Source organism: Mixophyes fleayi, chromosome 12 (genome assembly GCF_038048845.1).
Source record: "Mixophyes fleayi isolate aMixFle1 chromosome 12, aMixFle1.hap1, whole genome shotgun sequence".
Lineage (NCBI taxonomy): Eukaryota > Metazoa > Chordata > Amphibia > Anura > Limnodynastidae > Mixophyes > Mixophyes fleayi.
The window spans coordinates 83,760,406-83,779,270 of record NC_134413.1 but is presented as its reverse complement, the minus strand read 5'-3'; the positions used below and the strand labels follow the sequence as shown (position 1 = coordinate 83,779,270).

General features: G+C 48.1%; 1 protein-coding gene across 1 annotated transcript; it reads right to left on the bottom strand.

The window, feature by feature from the left end:
• Nucleotides 1-298: 298 nt before the first annotated feature.
• Nucleotides 299-17,791, bottom strand: SLC27A3 (solute carrier family 27 member 3). The gene is made up of 9 exons (XM_075193146.1): nt 17,295-17,791; nt 3,724-4,092; nt 3,490-3,614; nt 3,137-3,331; nt 2,797-2,887; nt 2,494-2,692; nt 2,320-2,417; nt 2,091-2,221; nt 299-1,216 (listed from the first exon to the last, which is right to left on the bottom strand). The coding sequence occupies exons 1-9, from the start codon at nt 17,764-17,766 to the stop codon at nt 1,040-1,042; spliced, it is 1,857 nt and encodes a 618-aa protein (XP_075049247.1). The 5' UTR covers nt 17,767-17,791; the 3' UTR covers nt 299-1,039.
• Between the last annotated feature and the right edge of the window lie 1,074 nt (nt 17,792-18,865).

Genomic DNA, 18,865 nt, shown 5'->3' with positions numbered 1-18,865 from the left:
CGGGTTCTGATTGGACGACTACCGACACCAATCGGGAGTCGCTCTTACACCTAGAAATTTATAGAAAGTTGCCTTGTAGTGAGTAGGGGCCCTCACTGGTGTATTGATCTGGGGATGGGATGGGATGGGATGGGATGGGATGGGATGGGATGGGATGGGATGGGATGGGATGGGATGGGATGGGATGGGATGGGATGGGATGGGATGGGATGGGATGGGATGGGATGGGATGGGATGGGATGGGATGGGATGGGATGGGATGGGATGGGATGGGATGGGATGGGATGGGATGGGATGGGATGGGATGGGATGGGATGGGATGGGATGGGATGGGAGAGGAAACCTCTACATAGACAGCAACACCTAGAGGTCAGCAAGACTCCAAACAGGACCAGCCCTGTAGTGTGCAATCATCAGAAATATGTTGCCGGCCATCTTTCAGGAGCTGCTTTGCGTTCAGTAACAAGATAACATTTTGGAACAATGAGAACTTTGTATAAAGCGTTAGAGTTTCCTGCAGGTTATAACAGTGGTACTCTGGGTCTGCTGGTTCTGTCTCTATATAACACTGGTACCCTGGGTCTCTATCCTACTGCTTACCCGCTTCCTTTCTGTATAAACATCCATCTATCAGAATCAGGAGCGTAGGGTATCGGGTGCATAGACCAACATGGATATTTCTCCACTATCAATCATCTCCCCCACTTGGAATGCTTTCGGAACGACGAGATCTACTATCTCTAAATACTTCTATTTCTAGTATAGAAAATGATACTTTCTGGTCTAATACAAAGAGTATGGACACAACCTTGGACCCATAAAATGAACAAGACCCCGGCCCGACCAGGACCCGCGGGAGCCAGATGTCTAAACATTTGTAACAGGTATCAGAATTTGACATAATGAATGCGAGTCTCGGGTGTCGGGCAGCCTCACTGGTCGGCTCCACTGTATCTTGGTCACGTCCGAAACAGATGGGTCGGGCAGATGAGGACGGTTCTGGGGTCAAGAGGCGTCGTCGTTTCTGGATATAACCCCGTTAGAGTCTGAATTCAGAGGCTATAATCCGTGAATACAGATCTTCGGTGAGAGGCAGGTAGGTGCGGGAGACCTCATCCAACAGGTACAGAGGGTCCTTAATGGTCAACGGGGAGAAGCCATCTTGTACCAGGCGCTGTTTCTGCTGTTTGAAAGTCCCGGTGGAATCCATATGTTCCTGCAGGTTATGGATAGAGTCAGTACCACCAGAAGGGGGGTCAGTACAGTCACCGTCTAGCATGGGGATAGGGGTCAGTACCACCAGGAGGTGGGGGGTACAGTTACCGTCTAGCGTGGGGATAGGGGTCAGTACCACAAGGCAGGGGGGCAGTCACCGTCTAGCGTGGGGATAGAGGGTCAGTACCACCAGGGGGGGCAGTCAACGTCCAGCATAGAGGTAGAGGGTCAGTACCACCCGGGGACACCCACAAAACCTGAATCTGAAGTTCAGGCAATTAACTCCACCTTGGACTTCAAGTCCACAATAAAGTAAAACCAACATGGGAACTTATTCTGTTCATTTGGTGCAACAGGTTTATCAATCTTTGAAAAATACATATAGTTAGCAAGATTGAGCTTTCGAGAGGAAAGAAAAGGTAATTCCAGTGCCCACCAAAGGAAAGGTTCTTTATGGTAAGAGCAGTGTAGTTGTAGTCACAGCCAGGGTAGATGGGTCTTATGTATTGGAAAACAAATACATGAGGGACTCAGCTAAAGCCTGCGTGGTTTCAAATTACTCCCAAAAAAACTCTACTCTCATAAATTGTCACAAAATTAACACGCAAGGCAAAATAAAAAGGCTCCTTCCAGACAATAATGGGATCGGCCAACATTCTATGTAACATAACCGAAAACAGACTCCAGAATTATGTGGTTTAGAGACATCTGTACAATCTGGAGCCAACTTTACAGTACTTTAATATTTGTACCGTATTTTTCTCCCCTTTCATCCTGATGTGAGTTACAGAGAATAGAGAGGTGAGGTCTTCTCTCTGTGACATAGAGCACACGTATGTCATACATGGAAACATCCCTGCTACACGAATACAAACCATGAGCCTCAGGAAACGCGGGCGGGCGTAGGAGGGGAGAAACTCCATCACGTGGATGAAGACTCGATCCAAGTCCAGCTCGTGGTCGGAGCGCAGGGTGAAAGCCGCCATGCCGGTCCGACCTTCGTGTCCTAGTGGGAGAGACAAGGAGGGACAGCCGTGAAGAACACACGTGACGGAAAGCCGCTTAAAACGTGGGCGACGGACAGCGGTGTAATCGCAGCGCTACCTGGGACGGCCACTCCGTACACGTTGACCTCTTGGAAGAACTCCAGTCCGCTCATCAGTTCCGATACTTCCGTGGTGGCTACATTCTCGCCCTTCCACCTACGGAGACACAAGTCAATAGAGGCCAATGGGGATGTAAGGTAAGGAGAGAGGGACGGGACTCTCCTCTACTTACCTAAATGTGTCCCCGGTCCTGTCTCGGAAATACACAAAGCCCAGATCGTCTTGCATCATCAGGTCTCCCGTATTGAAGTAACAGTCTCCAGCCTGGAAGACGTCTCTCAAAAGCTTCTTCTCCGAAAGCTCCCGGCTGCCGACATACCCCAGGAAGGGAGAGGTGGGGGTCACTGGGGAGACGAGCAGCCCAGTCTCTCCTGCAGACCCAAAAATACTCATATAAGACTGTATGAAGCTCAATAGACTCCGCGCTATATACAGAACAGTCAAACACAATCCCATCACTAAGAGAAGGACAGACCTGTGTCAGTGCGCACACACCTCCCCTCCACTCCTCTCACCGGCTCCCCCTGCTGGGTGTCGTACCGGATCAGATCAAAGGGGCAGAAACTCTTCATGGGAAAAAATACAGAAATGCAAATTACACTATAGACGTCTATCATCCAGGACAGGGATCCATCTACCCCCTGACAGATAAGTGATATATTCTGCAGATTATTACATTACTGACCTTTGTAGAGATCTGCAGAACATTGCTCTGTCCCATCTACCCCCTGATAAATATAATATTTGTCGGGGGGTATAGACGACTGCCTTACATGGGTTAAGTGTGTGCCGCAATAGAGGACGGGGGCTAATACCTTGTACATGAAGGTGCCGCGTCCCACAGCTCCCGGGTTCTCGGTGTAGTTGAAGAAGCTGATGTTGAACTCAGTCATACCGTAGGTCTCAAAGATTTTGATATTCCCAAATCGACTGGTGAAGTCTCTCCAGACATCAGGACGGAGACCGCTGCCCGCGGCCAGATGGATCTTATGTCCCCGCTCTTCAGCACACTACATCACAAAGGGAGAATTGCAGAGTGTAAGAGAGCAGAGCGATATGGGGGGTGGCCAGCACTGAGTAATGCAGTAGGACTGGTGTGTGCTGGAGTAGTAGTGTGGCTGCAGTGGAATAGCAGAGAGTGAACCAGTGGCACTATAGGCGTCAGTACCTGTGGCTGGTTGGTGAGGTATCGGCACAGCTCCCCGATATACTGAAACACTGTCACGTTGTACTTGCGGCAGTCGCTCCAGAACTGACTGGCTGAGAATCGCTCCTTAAGGACCAGCGATGCCCCTGGGGTAGACGGAGAGCGGATGAAGGCAATAACTCGGGGTAGGGATCACACACCTCGTGTGCGGTCAGCGAGAGGAATCAGCACTGCACACAACCACAGACCACTCACCGATGCCCATGCAGCCCCCGAAGCCCAGCAGGGCCCCAGACTTGTGGTAGAGGGGCAGCGACATGTAGATGACATCCTCGGAGGTCGCCCCGCACAGCTGGTAGAACCCGCAGCACATCAACGTCTTCAGGTGGCTGATACGAGCCGCTTTCGGCAAACCTGTGGTCCCAGAGGTGAAGATGCAGATGGCCGTGTCCGTCGGGTTCTGGGGAACGCCCAGGTGGGCCGGTGGGGGGCTCTCCGAGGCCTCTTCCATCAGATCGTGTAGATTTATGACCCCGTCGGGGTACTCTCCGGGGCCCATCACCCAGATTGTGATTCCCATCGCCTGCAGCTCGGGCAGAACCTCCAGGACGGCATCAAACAGCTCTGCAGGGTCAGAGGAGACAATTATCAGATGCTGGAGCTCCCAGCAGGCCAGTGATACAACGTACACTGTAAGAGACACTAGAGGCCGAGGGAGTATAGTATTACATACAGACTGATAAACTTTATATATAGACGTACAGGATATAGAGGCTCATTATCATAAATATAGAAGTGGAAGGTACTGAGGAGTATTATTATGAAGCTGGTGGAGGGTATAGAGGAGTATTGTTATGAAGCTGGTAGAGGGTATAGAGGAGTATTATTATGAAGCTGGTGGAGGGTATAGATGAGAATTATTATGAAGCTGGTAAAGGCATAGGGTATAGAGGAGTATTATTATGAAGCTGGTAGAGGGTATAGAGGAGTATTATTATGAAGCTGGTAAAGGGTATAGAGGAGTATTATTATGAAGCTGGTGGAGGGTATAGAGGAGTATTATTAAGAAGCTGGTAAAGGCAGAGGGTATAGAGGAGTATTATTATGAAGCTGGTAGAGGGTATAGAGGAGTATTATTATGAAGCTGGTAGAGGGTATAGAGTAGTATTATTATGAAACTGGTAGAGGGTATAGAGGAGTATTATTATGAAGCTGGCAGAGGGTATAGAGGAGTATTATTATGAAGCTGGTAGAGGGTATAGAGGAGTATTATTATGGAGCTGGTAGAGGGTATAGAGGAGTATTATTATGAAGCTGGTAGAGGGTATAGAGGAGTATTATTATGAAGCTGGCAGAGGGTATAGAGGAGTATTATTATGAAGCTGGCAGAGGGTATAGAGGAGTATTATTATGAAGCTGGTAGAGGGTATAGAGGAGTATTATTATGAAGCTGGTAGAGGGTATAGAGGAGTATTATTATGAAGCTGGCAGAGGGTATAGAGGAGTATTATTATGAAGCTGGTAGAGGGTATAGAGGAGTATTATTATGAAGCTGGCAGAGGGTATAGAGGAGTATTATTATGAAGCTGGTAGAGGGTATAGAGGAGTATTATTATGGAGCTGGTAGAGGGTATAGAGGAGTATTATTATGAAGCTGGCAGAGGGTATAGAGGAGTATTATTATGAAGCTGGTAGAGGGTATAGAGGAGTATTATTATGGAGCTGGTAGAGGGTATAGAGGAGTATTATTATGAAGCTGGTAGAGGGTATAGAGGAGTATTATTATGAAGCTGGCAGAGGGTATAGAGGAGTATTATTATGGAGCTGGTAGAGGGTATAGAGGAGTATTATTATGGAGCTGGTAGAGGGTATAGAGGAGTATTATTATGAAGCTGGTGGAGGGTATAGAGGAGTATTATTATGAAGCTGGCGGAGGGTATAGAGGAGTATTATTATGAAGCTGGCGGAGGGTATAGAGGAGTATTATTATGAAGCTGGCGGAGGGTATAGAGGAGTATTATTATGAAGCTGGCGGAGGGTATAGAGGAGTATTATTATGAAGCTGGCGGAGGGTATAGAGGAGTATTATTATGGAGCTGGTAGAGGGTATAGAGGAGTATTATTATGAAGCTGGTAGAGGGTATAGAGGAGTATTATTATGAAGCTGGCAGAGGGTATAGAGGAGTATTATTATGGAGCTGGCGGAGGGTATAGAGGAGTATTATTATGAAGCTGGTGGAGGGTATAGAGGAGTATTATTATGAAGCTGGTGGAGGGTATAGAGGAGTACTATTATGAAGCTGGTAGAATGTATAGAGGAGTATTATTATGAAGCTGGTAGAGGGTATAGAGGAGTATTATTATGAAGCTGGTGGAGGTAGAGGGTATAGAGGAGTATTATTATGAAGCTGGTAGAGGGTATAGAGGAGTATTATTATGAAGCTGGTAGAGGGTATAGAGGAGTATTATTATGAAGCTAGTGGATGGTTAAGAGGAGTATTATTATGAAGCTGGTGGAGGGTATAGAGAAGTATTATTATGAAGCTGGTAGAGGGTATAGAGGAGTATTATTATGAAGCTAGTGGAGGGTATAGAGCAGTATTATTATGGAGCTGGTAGAGGGTATAAAGGAGTATTATTATGAAGCTGGCAGAGGGTATAGAGGAGTATTATTATGAAGCTGGCAGAGGGTATAGAGGAGTATTATTATGAAGCTGGTAGAGGGTATAGAGGAGTATTATTATGAAGCTGGCAGAGGGTATAGAGGAGTATTATTATGAAGCTGGTAGAGGGTATAGAGGAGTATTATTATGAAGCTGGCAGAGGGTATAGAGGAGTATTATTATGAAGCTGGTAGAGGGTATAGAGGAGTATTATTATGGAGCTGGTAGAGGGTATAGAGGAGTATTATTATGAAGCTGGTAGAGGGTATAGAGGAGTATTATTATGAAGCTGGCAGAGGGTATAGAGGAGTATTATTATGAAGCTGGCAGAGGGTATAGAGGAGTATTATTATGAAGCTGGTAGAGGGTATAGAGGAGTATTATTATGGAGCTGGTAGAGGGTATAGAGGAGTATTATTATGAAGCTGGTAGAGGGTATAGAGGAGTATTATTATGAAGCTGGCAGAGGGTATAGAGGAGTATTATTATGGAGCTGGTAGAGGGTATAGAGGAGTATTATTATGGAGCTGGTAGAGGGTATAGAGGAGTATTATTATGAAGCTGGCGGAGGGTATAGAGGAGTATTATTATGAAGCTGGCGGAGGGTATAGAGGAGTATTATTATGAAGCTGGCGGAGGGTATAGAGGAGTATTATTATGAAGCTGGCGGAGGGTATAGAGGAGTATTATTATGAAGCTGGCAGAGGGTATAGAGGAGTATTATTATGAAGCTGGCAGAGGGTATAGAGGAGTATTATTATGGAGCTGGTAGAGGGTATAGAGGAGTATTATTATGAAGCTGGTAGAGGGTATAGAGGAGTATTATTATGAAGCTGGCAGAGGGTATAGAGGAGTATTATTATGGAGCTGGCGGAGGGTATAGAGGAGTATTATTATGAAGCTGGTGGAGGGTATAGAGGAGTATTATTATGAAGCTGGTGGAGGGTATAGAGGAGTACTATTATGAAGCTGGTAGAATGTATAGAGGAGTATTATTATGAAGCTGGTAGAGGGTATAGAGGAGTATTATTATGAAGCTGGTGGAGGTAGAGGGTATAGAGGAGTATTATTATGAAGCTGGTAGAGGGTATAGAGGAGTATTATTATGAAGCTGGTAGAGGGTATAGAGGAGTATTATTATGAAGCTAGTGGATGGTTAAGAGGAGTATTATTATGAAGCTGGTGGAGGGTATAGAGAAGTATTATTATGAAGCTGGTAGAGGGTATAGAGGAGTATTATTATGAAGCTAGTGGAGGGTATAGAGCAGTATTATTATGGAGCTGGTAGAGGGTATAGAGGAGTATTATTTTGAAGCTGGTAGAGGGTATAGAGGAGTATTATTATGAAGCTGGCAGAGGGTATAGATGAGTATTATTATGAAGCTGGTGGAGGTAGAGGGTATAGAGAAGTATTATTATGAAGCTGGTGGAGGTAGAGGGTATAAAGGAGTATTATTATGAAGCTGGCAGAGGGTATAGAGGAGTATTATTTTGAAGCTGGTAGAGGGTATAGAGGAGTATTATTATGAAGCTGGCAGAGGGTATAGATGAGTATTATTATGAAGCTGGTGGAGGTAGAGGGTATAGAGAAGTATTATTATGAAGCTGGTGGAGGTAGAGGGTATAAAGGAGTATTATTATGAAGCTGGTGGAGGGTATAGAGGAGTATTATTATGAAGCTGGTAGAGGGTATAGAGGAGTATTATTATGAAGCTGGTAGAGGGTATAGAGGAGTATTATTATGAAGCTGGTAGAGGGTATAGAGGAGTATTATTATGAAGCTGGCAGAGGGTATAGAGGAGTAATATTATGAAGCTGGTAAAGCGTATAGAGGAGTATTATTATGAAGCTGGCAGAGGGTATAGAGGAGTATTATTTTGAAGCTGGTAGAGGGTATAGAGGAGTATTATTATGAAGCTGGCAGAGGGTATAGATGAGTATTATTATGAAGCTGGTGGAGGTAGAGGGTATAGAGAAGTATTATTATGAAGCTGGTGGAGGGTATAGAGGAGTATTATGAAGCTGGTGGAGGTTATAGGGGAGTATTATTATGAAGCTCGTAGAGGGTATAGAGGAGTATTATTATGAAGCTGGTAGAGGTATAGAGAAGTATTATTATGAAGCTGGTGGAGGGTATAGAGGAGTATTATTATGAAGCTGGCAAAGGGTATAGAGGAGTATTATTATGAAGCTGGTAGAAGGTATAGAGGAGTATTATTATGAAGCTGGCAGAGGGTATAGAGGAGTATTATTATGAAGCTGGCAGAGGGTATAGAGGAGTATTATTATGAAGCTGGTAGAGGGTATAGAGGAGTATTATTATGAAGCTGGTAGAGGGTATAGAGGAGTATTATTATCAAGCTGGCAGAGGGTATAGAGGAGTATTATTTTGAAGCTGGTAGAGGGTATAGAGGAGTATTATTATGAAGCTGGCAGAGGGTATAGATGAGTATTATTATGAAGCTGGTGGAGGTAGAGGCTATAGAGAAGTATTATTATGAAGCTGGTGGAGGTAGAGGGTATAAAGGAGTATTATTATGAAGCTGGTAGAGGGTATAGAGGAGTATTATTATGAAGCTGGCAGAGGGTATGGAGGAGTATTATTATGGAGCTGGTAGAGGGTATAGAGGAGTATTATTATGAAGCTGGTAGAGGGTATAGAGGAGTATTATTATGAAGCTGGTGGAGGGTATAGAGGAGTATTATTATGAAGCTGGTGGAGGGTATAGAGGAGTATTATTATGAAGCTGGCAGAGGGTATAGAGGAGTATTATTATGAAGCTGGTAGAGGGTATAGAGGAGTATTATTATGAAGCTGGTGGAGGGTATAGAGGAGTATTATGAAGCTGGTGGAGGTTATAGGGGAGTATTATTATGAAGCTCGTAGAGGGTATAGAGGAGTATTATTATGAAGCTGGTAGAGGTATAGAGAAGTATTATTATGAAGCTGGTGGAGGGTATAGAGGAGTATTATTATGAAGCTGGCAGAGGGTATAGAGGAGTATTATTATGAAGCTGGTAGAGGGTATAGAGGAGTATTATTATGAAGCTGGCAGAGGGTATAGAGGAGTATTATTATGAAGCTGGCAGAGGGTATAGAGGAGTATTATTATGAAGCTGGTAGAGGGTATAGAGGAGTATTATTATGAAGCTGGCAGAGGGTATAGAGGAGTATTATTATGAAGCTGGTAGAGGGTATAGAGTAGTATTATTATGAAGCTGGTAGAGGGTATAGAGGAGTATTATTATGAAGCTGGTAGAGGGTATAGAGGAGTATTATTATGAAGCTGGTAGAGGGTATAGAGGAGTATTATTATGAAGCTGGCAGAGGGTATAGAGGAGTATTATGATGATGCTGGCAGAGGGTATAGGAAGGAGGTAATAGCTCCCACCCCCTCCTCCAGCATATAACATGGGAGGGGGAGGTAGGTACAGACACAGAGTACTGTGTGACCTGCAGATCTTATCAGGTGATCCCTAATACCAGATCCCTGAGATGATACCAGAGAATCGCGCTCACAGAAATCTCTCCCATTAGATGATACTATGTCTGACCAAGTTAATTTCATCAAAACTTCATCAGCAGATCAGATCTGTTACCAGCACAACACAAACTGTCCAATCCCATCGGCTTAAGTGCGTCTGGCTTCACCTGCGCTAAAGTGACCAATGATCACTGTGGGTTAATCTCTGAAAAATCAAATCTGTCCAATAAATATCTGCCCCATATACATACAATGCACAAGTACAGCTGATACATGTATCCCGGGCCCCGCTGGCCCCCAGGCAGTGTACTAGGAGGTGATATACATATAATATATATAATATAATACATACCCGGACTAGTGAGGAGCCCCCGGGCCCCGCTGGCCCCCAGGCAGTGTACTAGGAGGTGATATACATATAATATATATAATATTATACATACCCGGGCTGGTGAGGAGCCCCCGGGCCCTGCTGGCCCCCAGGTAGTGTACTAGGAGGTGATATACATATAATATATATAATATAATACATACCCGGGCTGGTGAGGAGCCCCCGGGCCCCGCTGGCCCCCAGGCAGTGTACTAGGAGGTGATATACATATAATATATATAATATAATACATACCCAGACTAGTGAGGAGCCCCGGGCCCTGCTGGCCCCCAGGCAGTGTACTAGGAGGTGATATACATATAATATATATAATATAATACATACCCGGGCTGGTGAGGAGCCCCCGGGCCCCGCTGGCCCCCAGGCAGTGTACTAGGAGGTGATATACATATAATATATATAATATAACACATACCCGGGCTGGTGAGGAGCCCACGGGCCCCACTGGCCCCCAGGCAGAGTACTAGGAGGTGATATACATATAATATATATAATATGACACATACCCGGGCTGGTGAGGAGCCCCCGGGCCCCGCTGGCCCCCAGGCAGTGTACTAGGAGGTGATATACATATAATATATATAATATAATACATTACCAGACTAGTGAGGAGCCCCCGGGCCCAGCTGGCCCCCAGGCAGTGTACTAGGAGGTGATATACATATAATATATATAATATAATACATACCCAGACTAGTGAGGAGCCCCGGGCCCCGCTGGCCCCCAGGCAGTGTACTAGGAGGTGATATACATATAATATATATAATATAATACATACCCGGGCTGGTGAGGAGCCCCCGGGCCCCGCTGGCCCCCAGGTAGTGTACTAGGAGGTGATATACATATAATATATATAATATAATACATACCCAGACTAGTGAGGATCCCCGGGCCCCGCTGGCCCCCAGGTAGTGTACTAGGAGGTGATATACATATAATATATATAATATAATACATACCCGGGCTGGTGAGGAGCCCCCGGGCCCCGCTGGCCCCCAGGCAGTGTACTAGGAGGTGATATACATATAATATATATAATATAATACATACCCGGGCTGGTGAGGAGCCCCCGGGCCCCGCTGGCCCCCAGGCAGTGTACTAGGAGGTGATATACATATAATATATATAATATAATACATACCCAGACTAGTGAGGAGCCCCGGGCCCCGCTGGCCCCCAGGTAGTGTACTAGGAGGTGATATACATATAATATATATAATATAATACATACCCGGACTAGTGAGGAGCCCCTGGGCCCCGCTGGCCCCCAGGCAGTGTACTAGGAGGTGATATACATATAATATATATATAATATAACACATACCCGGACTAGTGAGGAGCCCCCGGGCCCCGCTGGCCCCCAGGCAGTGTACTAGGAGGTGATATACATATAATATATATAATATAATACATACCCGGACTAGTGAGGAGCCCCCGGGCCCCGCTGGCCCCCAGGCAGTGTACTAGGAGGTGGTATACATATAATATATATAATATAACACATACCCGGACTAGTGAGGAGCCCCCGGGCCCCGCTGGCCCCCAGGCAGTGTACTAGGAGGTGATATACATATAATATATATAACATAACACATACCCGGGCTGGTGAGGAGCCCCCGGGCCCCGCTGGCCCCCAGGCAGTGTACTAGGAGGTGATATACATATAATATATATAATATAATACATACCCGGGCTGGTGAGGAGCCCCCGGGCCCCGCTGGCCCCCAGGCAGTGTACTAGGAGGTGATATACATATAATATATATAATATAACACATACCCGGGCTGGTGAGGAGCCCCCGGGCCCCGCTGGCCTTCAGGCAGTGTACTAGGAGGTGATATACATATAATATATATAATATAATACATACCCGGGCTGGTGAGGAGCCCCCGGGCCCCGCTGGCCCCCAGGCAGTGTACTAGGAGGTGATATACATATAATATAACACATACCCGGACTAGTGAGGAGCCCCCGGGCCCCGCTGGCCCCCAGGCAGTGTACTAGGAGGTGATATACATATAATATATATAATATAACACATACCCGGGCTGGTGAGGAGCCCCCGGGCCCCGCTGGCCCCCAGGCAGTGTACTAGGAGGTGATATACATATAATATATATAATATAACACATACCCGGGCTGGTGAGGAGCCCCGGGCCCCGCTGGCCCCCAGGCAGTGTACTAGGAGGTGATATACATATAATATATATAATATAATACATACCCGGACTAGTGAGGAGCCCCCGGGCCCCGCTGGCCCCCAGGCAGTGTACTAGGAGGTGATATACATATAATATATATAATATTATACATACCCGGGCTGGTGAGGAGCCCCCGGGCCCTGCTGGCCCCCAGGTAGTGTACTAGGAGGTGATATACATATAATATATATAATATAATACATACCCGGGCTGGTGAGGAGCCCCCGGGCCCCGCTGGCCCCCAGGCAGTGTACTAGGAGGTGATATACATATAATATATATAATATAATACATACCCAGACTAGTGAGGAGCCCCGGGCCCTGCTGGCCCCCAGGCAGTGTACTAGGAGGTGATATACATATAATATATATAATATAATACATACCCGGGCTGGTGAGGAGCCCCCGGGCCCCGCTGGCCCCCAGGCAGTGTACTAGGAGGTGATATACATATAATATATATAATATAACACATACCCGGGCTGGTGAGGAGCCCACGGGCCCCACTGGCCCCCAGGCAGAGTACTAGGAGGTGATATACATATAATATATATAATATGACACATACCCGGGCTGGTGAGGAGCCCCCGGGCCCCGCTGGCCCCCAGGCAGTGTACTAGGAGGTGATATACATATAATATATATAATATAATACATTACCAGACTAGTGAGGAGCCCCCGGGCCCAGCTGGCCCCCAGGCAGTGTACTAGGAGGTGATATACATATAATATATATAATATAATACATACCCAGACTAGTGAGGAGCCCCGGGCCCCGCTGGCCCCCAGGCAGTGTACTAGGAGGTGATATACATATAATATATATAATATAATACATACCCGGGCTGGTGAGGAGCCCCCGGGCCCCGCTGGCCCCCAGGTAGTGTACTAGGAGGTGATATACATATAATATATATAATATAATACATACCCAGACTAGTGAGGATCCCCGGGCCCCGCTGGCCCCCAGGCAGTGTACTAGGAGGTGATATACATATAATATATATAATATAATACATACCCGGGCTGGTGAGGAGCCCCCGGGCCCCGCTGGCCCCCAGGTAGTGTACTAGGAGGTGATATACATATAATATATATAATATAATACATACCCGGGCTGGTGAGGAGCCCCCGGGCCCCGCTGGCCCCCAGGCAGTGTACTAGGAGGTGATATACATATAATATATATAATATAATACATACCCGGGCTGGTGAGGAGCCCCCGGGCCCCGCTGGCCCCCAGGCAGTGTACTAGGAGGTGATATACATATAATATATATAATATAATACATACCCAGACTAGTGAGGAGCCCCGGGCCCCGCTGGCCCCCAGGTAGTGTACTAGGAGGTGATATACATATAATATATATAATATAATACATACCCGGACTAGTGAGGAGCCCCTGGGCCCCGCTGGCCCCCAGGCAGTGTACTAGGAGGTGATATACATATAATATATATATAATATAACACATACCCGGACTAGTGAGGAGCCCCCGGGCCCCGCTGGCCCCCAGGCAGTGTACTAGGAGGTGATATACATATAATATATATAATATAATACATACCCGGACTAGTGAGGAGCCCCCGGGCCCCGCTGGCCCCCAGGCAGTGTACTAGGAGGTGGTATACATATAATATATATAATATAACACATACCCGGACTAGTGAGGAGCCCCCGGGCCCCGCTGGCCCCCAGGCAGTGTACTAGGAGGTGATATACATATAATATATATAACATAACACATACCCGGGCTGGTGAGGAGCCCCCGGGCCCCGCTGGCCCCCAGGCAGTGTACTAGGAGGTGATATACATATAATATATATAATATAATACATACCCGGGCTGGTGAGGAGCCCCCGGGCCCCGCTGGCCCCCAGGCAGTGTACTAGGAGGTGATATACATATAATATATATAATATAACACATACCCGGGCTGGTGAGGAGCCCCCGGGCCCCGCTGGCCTTCAGGCAGTGTACTAGGAGGTGATATACATATAATATATATAATATAATACATACCCGGGCTGGTGAGGAGCCCCCGGGCCCCGCTGGCCCCCAGGCAGTGTACTAGGAGGTGATATACATATAATATAACACATACCCGGACTAGTGAGGAGCCCCCGGGCCCCGCTGGCCCCCAGGCAGTGTACTAGGAGGTGATATACATATAATATATATAATATAACACATACCCGGGCTGGTGAGGAGCCCCCGGGCCCCGCTGGCCCCCAGGCAGTGTACTAGGAGGTGATATACATATAATATATATAATATAACACATACCCGGGCTGGTGAGGAGCCCCGGGCCCCGCTGGCCCCCAGGCAGTGTACTAGGAGGTGATATACATATAATATATATAATATAATACATACCCGGACTAGTGAGGAGCCCCCGGGCCCCGCTGGCCCCCAGGCAGTGTACTAGGAGGTGATATACATATAATATATATAATATTATACATACCCGGGCTGGTGAGGAGCCCCCGGGCCCTGCTGGCCCCCAGGTAGTGTACTAGGAGGTGATATACATATAATATATATAATATAATACATACCCGGGCTGGTGAGGAGCCCCCGGGCCCCGCTGGCCCCCAGGCAGTGTACTAGGAGGTGATATACATATAATATATATAATATAATACATACCCAGACTAGTGAGGAGCCCCGGGCCCTGCTGGCCCCCAGGCAGTGTACTAGGAGGTGATATACATATAATATATATAATATAATACATACCCGGGCTGGTGAGGAGCCCCCGGGCCCCGCTGGCCCCCAGGCAGTGTACTAGGAGGTGATATACATATAATATATATAATATAACACATACCCGGGCTGGTGAGGAGCCCACGGGCCCCACTGGCCCCCAGGCAGAGTACTAGGAGGTGATATACATATAATATATATAATATGACACATACCCGGGCTGGTGAGGAGCCCCCGGGCCCCGCTGGCCCCCAGGCAGTGTACTAGGAGGTGATATACATATAATATATATAATATAATACATTACCAGACTAGTGAGGAGCCCCCGGGCCCAGCTGGCCCCCAGGCAGTGTACTAGGAGGTGATATACATATAATATATATAATATAATACATACCCAGACTAGTGAGGAGCCCGGGGCCCCGCTGGCCCCCAGGCAGTGTACTAGGAGGTGATATACATATAATATATATAATATAATACATACCCGGGCTGGTGAGGAGCCCCCGGGCCCCGCTGGCCCCCAGGTAGTGTACTAGGAGGTGATATACATATAATATATATAATATAATACATACCCAGACTAGTGAGGATCCCCGGGCCCCGCTGGCCCCCAGGCAGTGTACTAGGAGGTGATATACATATAATATATATAATATAATACATACCCGGGCTGGTGAGGAGCCCCCGGGCCCCGCTGGCCCCCAGGTAGTGTACTAGGAGGTGATATACATATAATATATATAATATAATACATACCCGGGCTGGTGAGGAGCCCCCGGGCCCCGCTGGCCCCCAGGCAGTGTACTAGGAGGTGATATACATATAATATATATAATATAATACATACCCGGGCTGGTGAGGAGCCCCCGGGCCCCGCTGGCCCCCAGGCAGTGTACTAGGAGGTGATATACATATAATATATATAATATAATACATACCCAGACTAGTGAGGAGCCCCGGGCCCCGCTGGCCCCCAGGTAGTGTACTAGGAGGTGATATACATATAATATATATAATATAATACATACCCGGACTAGTGAGGAGCCCCTGGGCCCCGCTGGCCCCCAGGCAGTGTACTAGGAGGTGATATACATATAATATATATATAATATAACACATACCCGGACTAGTGAGGAGCCCCCGGGCCCCGCTGGCCCCCAGGCAGTGTACTAGGAGGTGATATACATATAATATATATAATATAATACATACCCGGACTAGTGAGGAGCCCCCGGGCCCCGCTGGCCCCCAGGCAGTGTACTAGGAGGTGGTATACATATAATATATATAATATAACACATACCCGGACTAGTGAGGAGCCCCCGGGCCCCGCTGGCCCCCAGGCAGTGTACTAGGAGGTGATATACATATAATATATATAACATAACACATACCCGGGCTGGTGAGGAGCCCCCGGGCCCCGCTGGCCCCCAGGCAGTGTACTAGGAGGTGATATACATATAATATATATAATATAATACATACCCGGGCTGGTGAGGAGCCCCCGGGCCCCGCTGGCCCCCAGGCAGTGTACTAGGAGGTGATATACATATAATATATATAATATAACACATACCCGGGCTGGTGAGGAGCCCCCGGGCCCCGCTGGCCTTCAGGCAGTGTACTAGGAGGTGATATACATATAATATATATAATATAATACATACCCGGGCTGGTGAGGAGCCCCCGGGCCCCGCTGGCCCCCAGGCAGTGTACTAGGAGGTGATATACATATAATATAACACATACCCGGACTAGTGAGGAGCCCCCGGGCCCCGCTGGCCCCCAGGCAGTGTACTAGGAGGTGATATACATATAATATATATAATATAACACATACCCGGGCTGGTGAGGAGCCCCCGGGCCCCGCTGGCCCCCAGGCAGTGTACTAGGAGGTGATATACATATAATATATATAATATAACACATACCCGGGCTGGTGAGGAGCCCCGGGCCCCGCTGGCCCCCAGGCAGTGTACTAGGAGGTGATATACATATAATATATATAATATAATACATACCCGGGCTGGTGAGGAGCCCCCGGGCCCCGCTGGCCCCCAGGCAGTGTACTAGGAGGTGATATACATACAATATATATAATATAATACATACCCGGGCTGGTGAGGAGCCCCTGGGCCCCCAGGCAGTGTACTAGGAGGTGATATACATACAATATATATAATATAATACATACCCGGACTAGTGAGGAGCCCCCGGGCCCCGCTGGCCCCCAGGCAGTGTACTAGGAGGTGATATACATACAATATATATAATATAACACATACCCGGACTAGTGAGGAGCCCCCGGGCCCCGCTGGCCCCCAGGCAGTGTACTAGGAGGTGATATACATACAATATATATAATATAATACATACCCGGACTAGTGAGGAGCCCCCGGGCCCCGCTGGCCCCCAGGCAGTGGATTAGGGCCCCTCTCCGCACATTAGTATTCAGGAAGGCCACCACCACCCCCAGCTTGCTCAGTCCCAGCCAGGCCTCCAGGAACCGGGGCTCATTGCCCAGCATTAGGGCCACAGTGTCCCCGGGGGCCAGCGCCGGCCGCAGGGCCTGGGCCCCCCGGTTGCTCCGGGCCTCCAGCTGCCGGTAGCTCACACGCTGCTCCCGGTACCGGATCAGGACGGAGTCCGGGCGGCTCCGGAGCTGCAGCTGGAAGAGCCCCGGCAGGGACACGGCCCCCGACCCCATCCAGCCCCGGACCGAGCGCTTCAGCCGGGCGGCCCTGAGGGAGAAGGCGGCGTCCTGCAGGAGGAGCCGGGCCCGGCGGGGCCCCCGGGGCCACAGGAGAGCCAGGAGCAGGAGCCCGAGAGGGAGCAGGAGGATCCACATGGTGTGAGGGGGAGGGGCGGAGAGAGCTGACTCCTCCCTAATATCATACTGCCCCTCCCCTAATATATTATACTGCCCCCCCTCATATATCACACTGCCCCCTCTCTCATATATCACACTGCCCCCCCTCATATATCACACTGCCCCCCCTTATATATCACACTGCCCCCCCTCATATATCACACTGCCCCCTTCTCTCACACTGCCCCCCTTATATATCATACTGCCCCCTCTCATATATCATACTGCCCCCTCCTCAGATATCATACTGCCCCCCCTCATATATCATACTGCCCCCCCTCATATATTATACTGCCCCCCCTCATATATCACACTGCCCTCCCCTCATATATCATACTGCCCCCTCCTCAGATATCATACTGCCCCCTCCCCTCATATATCATACTGCCCCCCCCTCATATATCATACTGCCCCCTCCCCTCATATATCACACTGCCCCCTCTCTCATATATCACACTGCCCCCTTCTCTCACACTGCCCCCCCCTTATATATCATACTGCCCCCTCTCATATATCATACTGCCCCCCCCCCCCCTCATATATCATACTGCCCCCTCCCCTCATATATCATACTGCCCCCTCCCCTCATATATCATACTGCCCCCTCCCCTCATATATCATACTGCCCCCTCCCTCATATACTGCCCCCTCCCCTCATATATCATACTGCCCCCCCGCCTCATATATCACACTGCCCCCTCCCTCATATACTGCCCTCCCCTCATATATCATACTGCCCCCTCTCATATATCATACTGCCCCCCCCCTCATATATCATACTGCCCCCTCCCCTCATATATCATACTGCCCCCTCATATACTGCCCCCTCCCCTCATATATCATACTGCCCCCCCGCCTCATATATCACACTGCCCCCTCCCTCATATACTGCCCTCCCCTCATATATCATACTGCCCCCTCTCATATATCATACTGCCCCCTCCTCAGATATCATACTGCCCCCCCTCATATATCATACTGCCCCCCCCTCATATATTATACTGCCCCCCCCTCATATATCACACTGCCCTCCCCTCATATATCATACTGCCCCCTCTCATATATCATACTGCCCCCT